Source organism: Peromyscus eremicus, chromosome 6 (genome assembly GCF_949786415.1).
Source record: "Peromyscus eremicus chromosome 6, PerEre_H2_v1, whole genome shotgun sequence".
In the NCBI taxonomy this organism is placed as follows: domain Eukaryota; kingdom Metazoa; phylum Chordata; class Mammalia; order Rodentia; family Cricetidae; genus Peromyscus; species Peromyscus eremicus.
The window spans coordinates 60494300-60506738 of NC_081421.1; the positions used below are offsets into that span (position 1 = coordinate 60494300).

At 37.2% G+C, this 12439-nt stretch overlaps 1 protein-coding gene across 3 annotated transcripts in view; it reads left to right on the plus strand.

The window, feature by feature from the left end:
• The window catches only part of Lrba (LPS responsive beige-like anchor protein), a 561905-nt gene that overhangs the window by 75826 nt on the left and 473640 nt on the right, over positions 1–12439 (plus strand). For all 3 annotated transcript variants that reach the window (XM_059265566.1, XM_059265567.1, XM_059265565.1), the window contains exons 9-12: positions 4165–4362; positions 4549–4682; positions 8605–8713; positions 9030–9182. In XM_059265566.1, coding sequence (XP_059121549.1) covers positions 4165–4362; positions 4549–4682; positions 8605–8713; positions 9030–9182 — 594 coding nt within the window. The remainder of the gene's footprint in view (positions 1–4164; positions 4363–4548; positions 4683–8604; positions 8714–9029; positions 9183–12439) is intronic.

Consider the following 12439-nt stretch of genomic DNA (forward strand, 5'->3'; position numbering starts at 1 on the left):
GTTTGAGGCTCATTTTGAATTAATTTATCTTTCTTTATGAAGTAAGGCAAAGGTTAACTTTTCCTCCATAAGTGCTATGGTCTGATTATATGTATCTCTCTTAAACTCATATATTGAAGCTTAACTGTCAAGGAGGTGATATTAAGAGGTGAGTCTTGGGAAGTGGTTAGGTCTTGAAGGCTTCTTCCTCATGAATGAGTTTAGTGCCCTCATAAAGAAGTTGAGGAACCCTTTTATCTTTCATTGTGATACTATGCACACATCTATGATAGGATCAACTATGATTAGCAAGCAGAACCATGAAAAGTAGATTTATGTTGCTTATAAATTACCTATAATTTTTTAAAGTAGCTGGAATGGATGTTGACAGTCAGTATCCTCTAGTGTTCTATTATTTTTTCTTTCATTTTGTTTTCCTTCATAAACACTGTTCTTTCTCTGTTGTAGTATCTGGGCATTTTTCAGGTTCTCTTTTATTCCTGACTACATAACTTTCCTTATTGCCAGTAAATGTTGTGTAATATTTAATGTAGAACCTTTCAATATGGTCCTGAAAATTCTTTTTGACTTATTTTATTATTTTATATATACAAATATAAAAATATTTGTAGAAGTAAAGTCTATACACTATTTAAAATGTGAATATAAAATAGTTTTTTTTTTGAGGTGCATTTTGCAATATTGCCAAGACTAGTCTGGAACTCTTTTTAAATAATTTAGTTATTTATTTATTTTATGTGCATTGATATTTTGCCTGCATATATGTCTCTGTGAGGGTGTCAGATCTTGGAGTTACAGAAAGTTGTGAGCTGCCATGTCGGTTCTGGGAATTGAACCTGAGTCCTTTGGAAGAGCAGTCAGTGCTCTTAACCACTGAGCCATCTCTCCAGTCCCTAGTCTGGAACTCTTGTGCTCATATAATCATCTTATATCTGGAGTGCTGGAATACAGGCATAAACAATGCCTTGTAGCTCTACAAATATTATAAGCCCTATTATTTACTTTTTAAATTCATTTGCCATGTTTTAAGGACATTAAAAATGAGGAGGAGGAGTTTTTGTTTTCTATTTATTATGTGTTTACTATTTTAGGACAAGTCATTTCTTTGTGTATGTTTACATTTACATGTCTGTTAGTACTTTTTTTTTTATTACTGTAGTGAAATACCTCAGACAGGCTAACTTTACAACAAAAAGAACTTTCATTTGGCTCATGTTCTAGGGGTCCATGCCGCACACTTGTTGGCAGAATTTTAGTAAAGAATCACTTGGCAAGAACGGTGGAATATACATGTGCTTCCCTTTTGTGGTTCTGTCCCTTCATGATGCTACCAGAATTCACTAATGGGTCCTTCTCCATAATGGCTTTCTAAAGCTGCCACTTCTGTAGCTAGAGTTTTCCTGCCTGGCCCACAGTCAGGACAAATCTCTGTCTACCGCCAGTCCCACAGCACTCAGACCCAACAAAGTAAACACAGAGACTTATATTGCTTACAAACTGTATGGCCGTGCCAGGCTTCTTGCTAACTGCTCTTATATCTTAAATTAATTCATTTCTATAAATCTATACCTTGCCACATGGCTTGTGGCTTACCGGGATCTTCACATGCTGCTTGTCATGGCGGTGGCTGGCAGTGTCTCCCTCTGCTTTCCTGTTATCTCAATTCTCCTCTCTGTTAGTCCCGCCTACACTTCCTACCTGGCCACTGGCCAATCAGTGTTTTATTTATTGACCAATTAGAGCAATTTGACATACAGACCATTCCACAGCACACTTCTAACACTATTTCTGGACTGTATAGATCTTCACAGTTGGAAAATGGGGATTAAATTTCAACTCGTGATAGTCTGTGGGACACACTCAAGTCATCTAAACCATTGTGCTGTCACTTCTGAGCTTTTCATTCTTTGATGGCATTTTCTTGGTTAAGTCATATTTTTCTTTCTCTTTTTCTACCCTTCCCCCCTTGGGGACTGAACCCTGGGCCTCCTACATGGTGTTATTCCCTCATATGTCTTCTGTGTTTTGCTTACCACTCATTAGCTCATGGACATTGGGTTGCTTTCACTTTTGGTTATCATGAATAATATTAATATGAATATACAGGCTTGTGGATGCATGTTTTTTTCTTTTGTGTTCAATAACTAAGATTATTTGAGAAATTTCCATGTTATTTTCCAAAATGACTGCACCATTTTATATTAACATAGTAGTGTATGAACATTTTTCTCCATGTCTTTTTCTATGTGTGTTATTATCATACTTTTTGGTCAGAGCTGTCCTAATGAGTATGAAGTAATATCTCATTGGTTGTATGAGTGTGTGTGTAATATGCACATATGTGTAAAGACCAGAAGAGGACATCTCAAATCCTCCCATCACTCTCTGCCTTAGTACTATGAGACAGTGTCTTCCATCTTGCACAGAACTTGGAGCATGGCTAGTAGCCAGCAATCTTTTGTCTCTGCTCCCCATAGTGCTTGTGTTACAAGTGCAAGTGTGACCATACCCACCTTGGTGCTGGAGATCCAAACTCAGGTTCTCATGCTTTCTCAGCAAGCCTTACATTCATAGAGCCATCTACCTAGCTATCTTATTTGTTTTGATTTGTACTGCTCTGATACTTTCTAATGTAGAGCATGTTTATAAGCTAGTTATATATTAGTATTAGAAAAGACTACTTATTTTTAATTATTTTTTTATTGCCTTATGAGTTTTTTTTCTTTTATTTTGGTTTTTTGAGACAGAGTTTCTCTGTGTAGCTTTGACTGTCCTGGTACTTGCTCTGTAGACCAGGCTGACCTTGAAATCCCAGAGATCTACCTGCTTCTGGCTCACCACTACATGACTATTTAATGAGTTTTTTAAATTAACTTTGTTTTGTTTTGTTTTGTTTGTTTGTTTGAGACAGTGTCTCGATTTGTTGCTCTGGCTGTCCTGGAACTCATTGTATAACTTAGGCAGGCCTCAAACTCACAGAGATCCACCTACTTCTGCTTCCTGAGTGCTGGGTTTAAAGTCATGCACTATGTTGCTCTTCCTCTTCATTCAGTTTTTTTTTTTTTTTTTTTAATTTTCAGAACATGGTTTCTCTGTGTAACCCTGGCTGTCCTGGAACTCACTCTGTCTACAAGGCTGGCCTCAAACTCAGAAATCCACCTGCCTCTGCCTCCTGAGTTCTGGGATTAAAGGCATATACCACCACCACCTGGCTAAAAATTTTAAGTGTGTCGAAATACACATACTTTAGTTATGTTCACAGTGTTTGTACAACTAATTGTAGAACTCTTATTAGAGTATGCTTACATAAACTAAGACAGCTGTTATGTCACTGAGCTCTGTAATCCTATGAACTACTGTTGTGTATTCAATCGTTTTACCTTTTTAAAAATGATTTATTTATTTTTATTTTATGTACATTGATTGGTGTTTTGCCTGCATGTATGTCTGTGTGAGGGTATTGGATCTCTTGGAACTGGAGTTATACACAGTTAGGAGCTGCTATGTGGGTGCTGGCTTTTGGAACCTGAGAGTCAATGCTCTCAACTGCTGAGCCATCTCTCCAGCCCTGTATATGTAATCTTTCACTGATCAAAACAGGAACATGCAGATGGCAATGTAGGTAGAGAAACAATAACCGAGACCAACATGGAAACAGAGGATGTGGGCAACTACACAGACCAAGTGAACTTAACATAGGGAACCTTTTGAGCACCAGTATAAGACACAGTCTTCTTGAGAGTGCATCGACTATCTTCAGATCAGACCATCTGGTGGGCTAAAAAACATGTTGGTAAATGTAAGGAGATTGAAGTCATTGAATATATTTTAATGACTTTGATAGAGTGAGACTAGAAAATTTAGAAACTCTATAGGCATGTGGAAACTAAACAACATACCCTTAAACAATCAATGAGTCAAAGCAGATGACACAAAGGTAGTCGGAAAATATCCTGAGGCAAATGAAAATAAATATAAGTTAAATTTAATGTGATTCAACAAAAGTTTGATCAAGTGGATAAATCATGGAGGTAATGACTCACATGTGGAGAGGTCGGTCATTTTACCTGGTATTATTAGATTTTATATTTGGTCATTTGTATGTTTCTTATGTTGTGTGGATGTTACCTTAACTTTTTTTTGGTTTGTTTTTGTAATTAACAGGGTACATTTAAATTTAAAGCAGAAAGTGACCTTTTCCTTGCTGAGCATCATAAACTTTTGTTGTATGATGGCAAACTCTCCAGTGCCATTGCCTTCACATACAATCCACGGGCCACAGATGCCCAGCTGTGCCTCGAGTCATCTCCTAAGGACAATCCTTCCATTTTTGTTCATTCACCACATGCACTCATGCTCCAGGTATTATTTCAGATCTTTTAATAATATATCAAGTGGAAATATCAATGAATTACTGAGGGTTTCTTAGTTTTTAATTAAACATGTACACCACATTTTTAGTGTTCCTGCATTTTCTGTTGTATTTTACTTTTAATTGCTTTAGAAAAGAAATCATTGAAACCTTTACTGTATTTTCTGTTTTCCAAGGATGTAAAGGCAGTTTTAACACATTCCATCCAAAGTGCCATGCATTCAATTGGAGGAGTACAAGTTTTGTTTCCGCTTTTTGCACAGCTGGATTATCAGCAGTATTTATCTGATGAGGTTGATTTGACTATCTGGTGAGTGTTTTTTATTTCATTTTTGATTGTTGTTTTTGAGAGAGGGTTTTACTATGTAGACCCCCAACCCCACTGGCCTACAGTTTACCATGTAGTCCACTATGATCTCAAGCTCACCATCTTTCTGCCTTAGTTTTCTGAGAGCCAGGATAACGGTGAGCATTACATGCCTGGTGCCTTTTGTTTTAAGTTTATGTGAAAGCTACTTTTCATAATTATTGAACTGAATAGTATTTTTGCCATTCATTTTGTTGTAGAGTAAAAATATTTTAGAGTAATTTATATATAAACAATACTATAAATCTCTATTAATTGTTTTATATTAATGCAGTTCTGGTTTATTAGTAGAAAAAATTAGAAACTCTGAAAGCATAGTAAATGTTATGGAATAAAGTTAACATGGTGGTAGTGGATTTATTCAAAATGTATATATCTTGGCTGGGCATTGTGACAAAGTCATTAATGCCAGTCCTTGGGAGGCAGAGGCAGGCAGATCACTGTGAGTTTTTTTTTTTTTTTTTTTTTTTTTTTTCCCGAGACAGGGTTTCTCTGTGTAACAGTCCTGACTGTACTGGAACTCACTTTGTAGACCAGGCTGGCCTTGAACTCAGAGAGATTTGCCTGCCTCTGCCCCACTAATGCTGGGATTAAAAAGCGTGCACCACTACTGCCTGGCAATTTTGTCTTTTTTTTTTTAAATTGGGTTGTACATTAGCATCTTTTATATCCTGTGCTATAGAATTGAGTCTTAACGAAGGCAGAGGCATGTGAATGTTTTGATAAACTGTAAAACATGAGACTGTTTGAAATGAATGAATTTCTTGTGCCTATATGTTCCAGTAAAATTATATATAGTACAGTGATTGTATTTCATTTATTGAGAAATGTAAATGAGCTTTCTATTCTTTTCTGAAATTCTTCTGTATGTGACTTGTCATCTATGACTCATGTATCTAACTGATGATAAGGTAATTTTTTCCAGATTATTTTTAGGCAACAAAAATTATTTTTAATTTTTTTCTAAATAGAAATCAGATCTAGCATTTCAGAACTCTATCAAGTTAAATCATGTATTTGTTTGATGGGGGGCTTGCTATGTTAACCAACCTGGCTTCAACCTTAAGATCCTCTGCCTTCCATTGCTAAGTAGTTGGGATTACAGGTGTGCTGTATTGTACCTGGTTTGTTGACTATACTTTAAAATATTTAATTACTCTTGGCATAGTAATAAGCATAAACCTTACTAAATTTTTGTGGCCTTCTTTGACAGGAATTAGTTTTTCTTTCTTTCCTTTCCCCCATCTTTTCAGTATCCTCACTGGTGTAGTAGCTGCAGCTCTGTTGTGGAGGATGAGGATTACTGCTGGTCTTGCTGTCTTCTGTGGTCTCTCTGAGGAGCCACTGATAGGGCAGTGACAGCTAATCCTATGTTTTTCTTTCCTTTTTGGGCTTCTCTAGATACTGTGGGTGGTGGATAATGCTGTATCCCCTGTTCACGGTTAAAATTCAAGACTGAAGGATCATTATTTTCCTATTGGAAGAAGGAACAAACTACTTTATTCTTTCCTTTGGTTTTGGAGATAAGGTCTCACTCTGTAGACCAGGCTGGCCTTCAACTCCCAGAAATTCTCTTGTCTTTGCCTCTCAAGTGCTGGGATTACAAGTGCACCACCATGCCTGACTAGGAACAACTTCTTAGTCTAGTATGGAGTCCTGCTTATTTTGATAGTTTAAGCCATAGTCTGTTTGCTCTTTTTTATTCCTTCCCTTTGGTCTCTAACTCCTAAAAAATGAATATCCTTGATTGTCTTGTTACATTCATTCCTTTTTTTTTTTTTTAAATAATGCTTGTATTTATTCTTGGAAATTTTCATACATATATACAATATATCTTTTTTGGGTTTCAGAATAATAATTTTTTTCTTCTTTTTATTTAAATTTTTTTCAAATAGGATGTATTTTGATCATATTCTTTCCCTATCCCCAGTTCCTCCCAGATCCTCGCCACCTCCTTACCCACCCAACTTCATGTTCTTTCTCTCCCTTTCTCCCTCTCCAAAAAAAAAAAAACCAAAACCCACCAGAGACAGAAACAAAAAAGGACAGTGAAAACAAACAAACCCCCCAGTAAGATGAAAAATACCAAACCAAACTAAAACAAAACAAAAAGCACACACACAAAAAACATGGAGTCTGTTTTGTGTTGGCCAACTACTGGGCATGGGGTCTGCTCTGGAGTGTGGTTGATATGCTCAGTGACACACCATTAGAGAAAATGATTTCCCCTTTCCCAGCAGCTACTTCCATTTCTCCACACTGGGATTTTTTTCTTGTTTGATTTTGTGCAGGTCGTGCACATGCTGGCATAGTCTCTGTGAGTTTGTAAATGTATCATTTCTCTTGTGTGTGGAAGACCCTGTTTCCCTGGAGTCATCTACCACCTCTGACTCTTTTTTTTTTTTTTTTTTTTTTGAGACAGGGTTTCTCTGTAGTTTTGGTGCCTGTCCTGGATCTCCCTCTGTAGACCAGGCTCATAGAGATCTTCCTGGCTCTGCCTCCCGAGTGCTGGGATTCAAGGCGTGCACCACCACCGCCTGACCGCCTCTGACTCTTACAGTCTTTCTACATAGGTCTCTGGGCCTTGAGGGGAGGGGTTTGATAAAGACATCCCATTTAGAGCTGAGTGCTCCAAAGTCTGTCAGTCTCTGCACATTGTCCAGTTGTGGGCATTAGAGACCTCTCTGGTGAGTGATGAGTGATGCACTGATCTCTGGGTGTAACAATGTGCTATTAGGAGTAGTTTTATTGTTATGTTCCTTTAGCAAAATATTACTGTTAGGTTTCTCTCTAGGAAAGACCTAGGCCCAAGACCTATCTAGTTTCAGGTTCTTGGCCATTTTACCAGTGTCGGGTATGGGTTCCTTCTCATGGAGTAAGCCTTAAGTCTAATTTTAAAAAGATTGGTTACTTTTATAACATCTGTGCCATTATTTGCCAGTATGTCTTACAGGCAGAGTGCTGTTGTAGGCTGTAGGGTTTGTAGCTGGGTGATAATGATGATGACTTTTCTTTTCTGGTAGTGTGCAAAGTGCCTGCCAGCATCATGAATGCTAGTTAGTAGTAATGAAGCTTTTATTTGGGCATCAGCTTTATTTATCCATGTTTAGTGACATAAGTAGGTGGTGTCTTAAGCAATAGGGCATTACTGTCAGGCTGTGGAAGGTAATCAGTAGCCTTGGCAGGACTTCTTTGGCCATTGAATCAATAAGATATAACCCATTCCTGGCATTGGAAGTTTTATTGGTATTATAAGATGTCTAATTTGGGCATTGTCTCCCCATTATATGGATGACTCCATTTAAATTCCTTTTATGTATGTGTATATTTTAGGAAGCTTCTACATTGGTAGATTTCTATATGGCTTTTCAAATAGCCATAAGTGTTAGTTGTCCTTCTTTTACCTTGCACCCCGTTCCCTTCCCATTTCATCCTTCTATTCCAGTTTCCCCTTTATCTCTTTATAACACTGTATTTGTTAAGATCTTAATACTTTTCATTACACATATGTCTATTACTAGTTTTCAAATGGTCATTTTTTTCTAAGCAATGCATGCTTGTCATACTATTTCTAAATTACTGTTTGTTATTAAAATACATGAAATATTAAGTGAATATTAATCTTACAATAAGTATTTTATTCTGAAATAATCTTGGAGATAGTTTTAGTAGAGCTTGCCTTTATGTGTTTCTTGTGATTGAACCCAGAGCCTCACCCATGCCAGGTAAGCATTCTCCCATTGAGCTACATTCTTACCTGGAAACAGAAATTTTGATTAAGATAAATAGAAGGCTATATGTGTTGAACCTAATATTTTCTTGTGGAATATTCTTTCTCCAACCATTGCCTTTTGTCTTGTTCTAGTACAACCTTGCTGGCTTTTATCATGGAGTTGTTGAAGAACTCAATCGCTATGCAGGAGCAGATGCTTGCTTGTAAGGGCTTTTTGGTAATAGGTTATAGCCTTGAAAAGGTAAAGTACGAAGTCTTTTATTATTTTTACTGTTAATTTGCAAATCATGTACTTGTTTTTCTATATGGTCAAGAAATTCTATCTGTAAGAAAATCTCCTTGCCTATAGAAAATTACTTATGTTAAGCTGTAGATTTTGTTTTACCTTCCTTCCTGTCCTCTGTTAAGGAAGTCTGGTAGCGAGCTTCATGCCATCTTTAACTTTGAACGTGGATTGTGGACAACTTCTTTTTTGGTGTTGACAGCTTGTAATTTACTTACTTTCCTTTGAATTAGTAGTAACGTTTAAACTACTTTCCTCCTCCCACCCCCCACAGTCTTCCAAATCCCACGTCAGCAGAGCAGTACTTGAACTTTGCCTTGCATTTTCAAAGTATTTGAGCAATCTGCAGAATGGGATGCCCCTACTGAAGCAATTGTGTGATCACATCCTTCTTAACCCTGCCATATGGATTCACACTCCAGCCAAGGTGATGTTTATTGATCTCGGTTTACTTTCTTTGTTAAGTCTTTTGTGTTTGAGAAAAGTGACAGTTGTGAGAATTTTCTCTTTTCCTTTTATATATTCATATTGATAATTAAGGTTTCGGTGGATAACCATTTTTGATCAAGCATACTTTTTTGCTTTTCAGGAAAATTTGCCAGTCAATATATATTTTTATTTTGTAATAGAAATATGAGCTATGGCTTTATTTTTCTGTTAAGGTTTTATTTGAGAGTGCCTTAGTTTGCAGAGTATAAGTCGGGGCAGTTCCAGTCGACTCTTTCCTAGAATCTATAGCTCTATAGCTCTGTTCTATTGTGAATGCATATGCATGCTCCAGCGCACACACGAACACCCCCCCACCTCCCCTACACATAGTGCGTATACATTCTCTGGCCTCTCCCCTTCCTCTCCTCCCTCTCCCTCCACCCATCTCACCCTCTTCCTGTTGTCTGCCTCTTCTCTGCATACTTCAGCCAGTGTAATTAACTCTTGAGTTTCATTTTACAACCACAGCTGAAAGGCCACCTTTTTTTGAAGGCTAATATAATGGTCTCTTTATACGTTAATTTTAATATTAACAGAAAATTCTAATGTGTTTGTCAAATAATTTTGTAGCACTTTGACAATAAACTAGTTATTCCTATGTGAACAAATGAATTTATTACCACAAAGTTTGTAAACAAAATCTTTAACAAACCCTGATGTGTTAGTTATCCTAAAAACTTCTAATATGAAGTATAACTTGAAATAAAGTTTATCAAGTTGTATAATTATGTTCATCTTATTTACAATTTTTGTTAGAAATGGTGTTATTTTAACCCCATGGTTCCATTCCCCTCCCCCATTGCCCACTTGCTGTGTCTATCATAGCACACACTTACTCTGTCAGGAAAAAATGTCTGCAGACTTTCTTTTCTAGGGTCATAGTATCTTATTTTCAGCTGGTCTTTTCAGTGGTAAAGAGAAACACAGCTGCCGACTCTGATTGCCATTTGGAAATAATCAGAGGAGGCAGCTGGAGGTTGTAGCTTTTTATCTCCCGGTTAAATTTGACCTCTTTCTCTTTCATGACCCTCAGTCTTATTTCTTTCAAAGATTGTTTCAAGTTACTTTAAAAATCTTTTACTAGACTTTTTTTTGTTCTTACTCGCCAGCATATTTGTAAGGCTTTGTGTCTCTTTTGAAGTTGTCAGAAGGTGTCTTATTACATACCTAGTTGTAGAGGGATGGCTTTTACTTTAAATTTAATCACAGGACTTCTTCATGGTCCTGATAGTCGCACACTTTATTTCTTTCTTTATACTTTTTAATACATTTCCTTCATTACCTTTTAGAATTTACAATTGACTTGATATCAAATTAACCTTCTCTGTTGGCTGTCTGCTTGGTATATTCATAAGGAATTTAATTTGCTCTTAGTTTATCATAAACACAATTATAGCAAAGGACAGATCCAGATTGTTTAACTGACAGGTCATGTAGTTTGCAGGGTAGAGAGAAAGCATTTTTGCAGAGCACAATGTAGTGCATGCAAAACGAGGCTTACAGGGAGCATGTGAGCTTCATTAGAGTCATAGCAAATCCTCCTTTAGTTCCTGAAGCCAGAGCTGTAGATGTATGGATTAACCTTTGCTTTTGGAAAGGGAATGGGGAGCTCCTTATAGTTTCATTTACCTTGGATCTGCTCCAAGGTGATCTTATGATGACCTCGAAGGAACTACCAATTTTCTTGTCTGCAGTGGTCTTTTGTTTACTCAAAAGTATTTGTGGAATGATGACTTCATTCTGGGCAGTATGGGTAGAGTGGTGAGCAAGACAGGCCTGATTTTTGTACTCGTAGATTTTAGACAGAATGAGAAAGATGGTTGCTGCATAGGTGTTATTAGGTTGTATGATGAGTGAACGAAAGAAGGAAGGTTTGTTCCTAATTAGCACAGAGGTCTTTACTTTCATTTATCACTGTGTATTGATATTAAATCATATATATATATATATTTTATATATATATATATATTTTTTGTGGTGGGTAGGGGGCATTTTGAGAGAGTTTTTCTGTGTAGTCCCAGCTGTTCTGGAATTTGCTTTGTAGACCAGGCTGGCTTCTGCCTCCCAAGTGCTGGGATTAAAGGTGTGCACCACCGTGCCCAGCTGATATCATTCTTAATATTACTAAATATTATCTACTTTTTTGTTTATCTAATTTATTATTTTATTTAAGAAATTTTGTGTGTTTTGTTGTTATTTTTTAGACAGGGTCCAGCTCTGTATGTCCTGGCTGGCCTGGGTCTCACTTTGTAGCCTGCTGGTCTTAACTCTTAATCCTCTTGCCCTTGTTTCCCGGATGATACAGGTGTGCATCACCACAGGCTTCCTGTATGTTCCTAACATGCCATTCTCATCAGATCCTTTCTTAGTCTCTCAGACTTTAGTTTTCCATTATTTTCAGAGTGAGGTAATCTCAGAGCTTGCTTTAAGCCTTCCTGCTAACTATAGGTTTTGTAATTTAGAAATTCAGATATCCTCAGTAGATTGGCAGGTACCATAAGGATCCACTAGAGCAGTGGTTCCTAATCGTGGCTGCTGGAAGAATCAGTTGAGGAAAAGTTTTAAAAACAAAAATGTAAAGCAGAGTCCTACTCCATCCACTGCAGATTTTGATTTCATTACTATGGGGTATGACTAGGCTTCATAACTAAAAAAAAAATGTTTTCCAGGTCTTTTATGTACAGGTAGGTTTGGAAAATGATTGCTCTGGATCTGTGATACCATTTTTTCAGCTACCATTCTTCTTGTTTGAAATTTGTTTTCTTTCTGTCTGCCTGCCTGCACTCCTACTTCTCTCCAAAGCCTTCCTTCACGCTTCTTGATTAATGAGACTTCCTTACAGATTCACTTTGTCTCACCACAGCTTCTCTGGCTCTGAAGTCACTATGGTTAACAGCCACAGCCTGTGCCACTTCATTATGTTTATCTTCATGACCTTTTTTTGTTGCTATGTCCTTAAGGTGCTGGTGATTGAACTCAGTTCTTTTGCACATGCTGTGCAAGTGCTCTGCTACTGAACTGTCCCTGTCCTGCCACGACCTTCTATGTCCCAGTGTCTGTCCGTAGTAACAGTGCCATGTATATAGGTACATGTAAGTAGTTCTGACCTGAAATCAAGTGCGTAAGAATTTGAAGTATGCTTTAGTGACAGATAGGTTGGGGCTACTCACTTTAACAGCAGTAAATACATCAAAA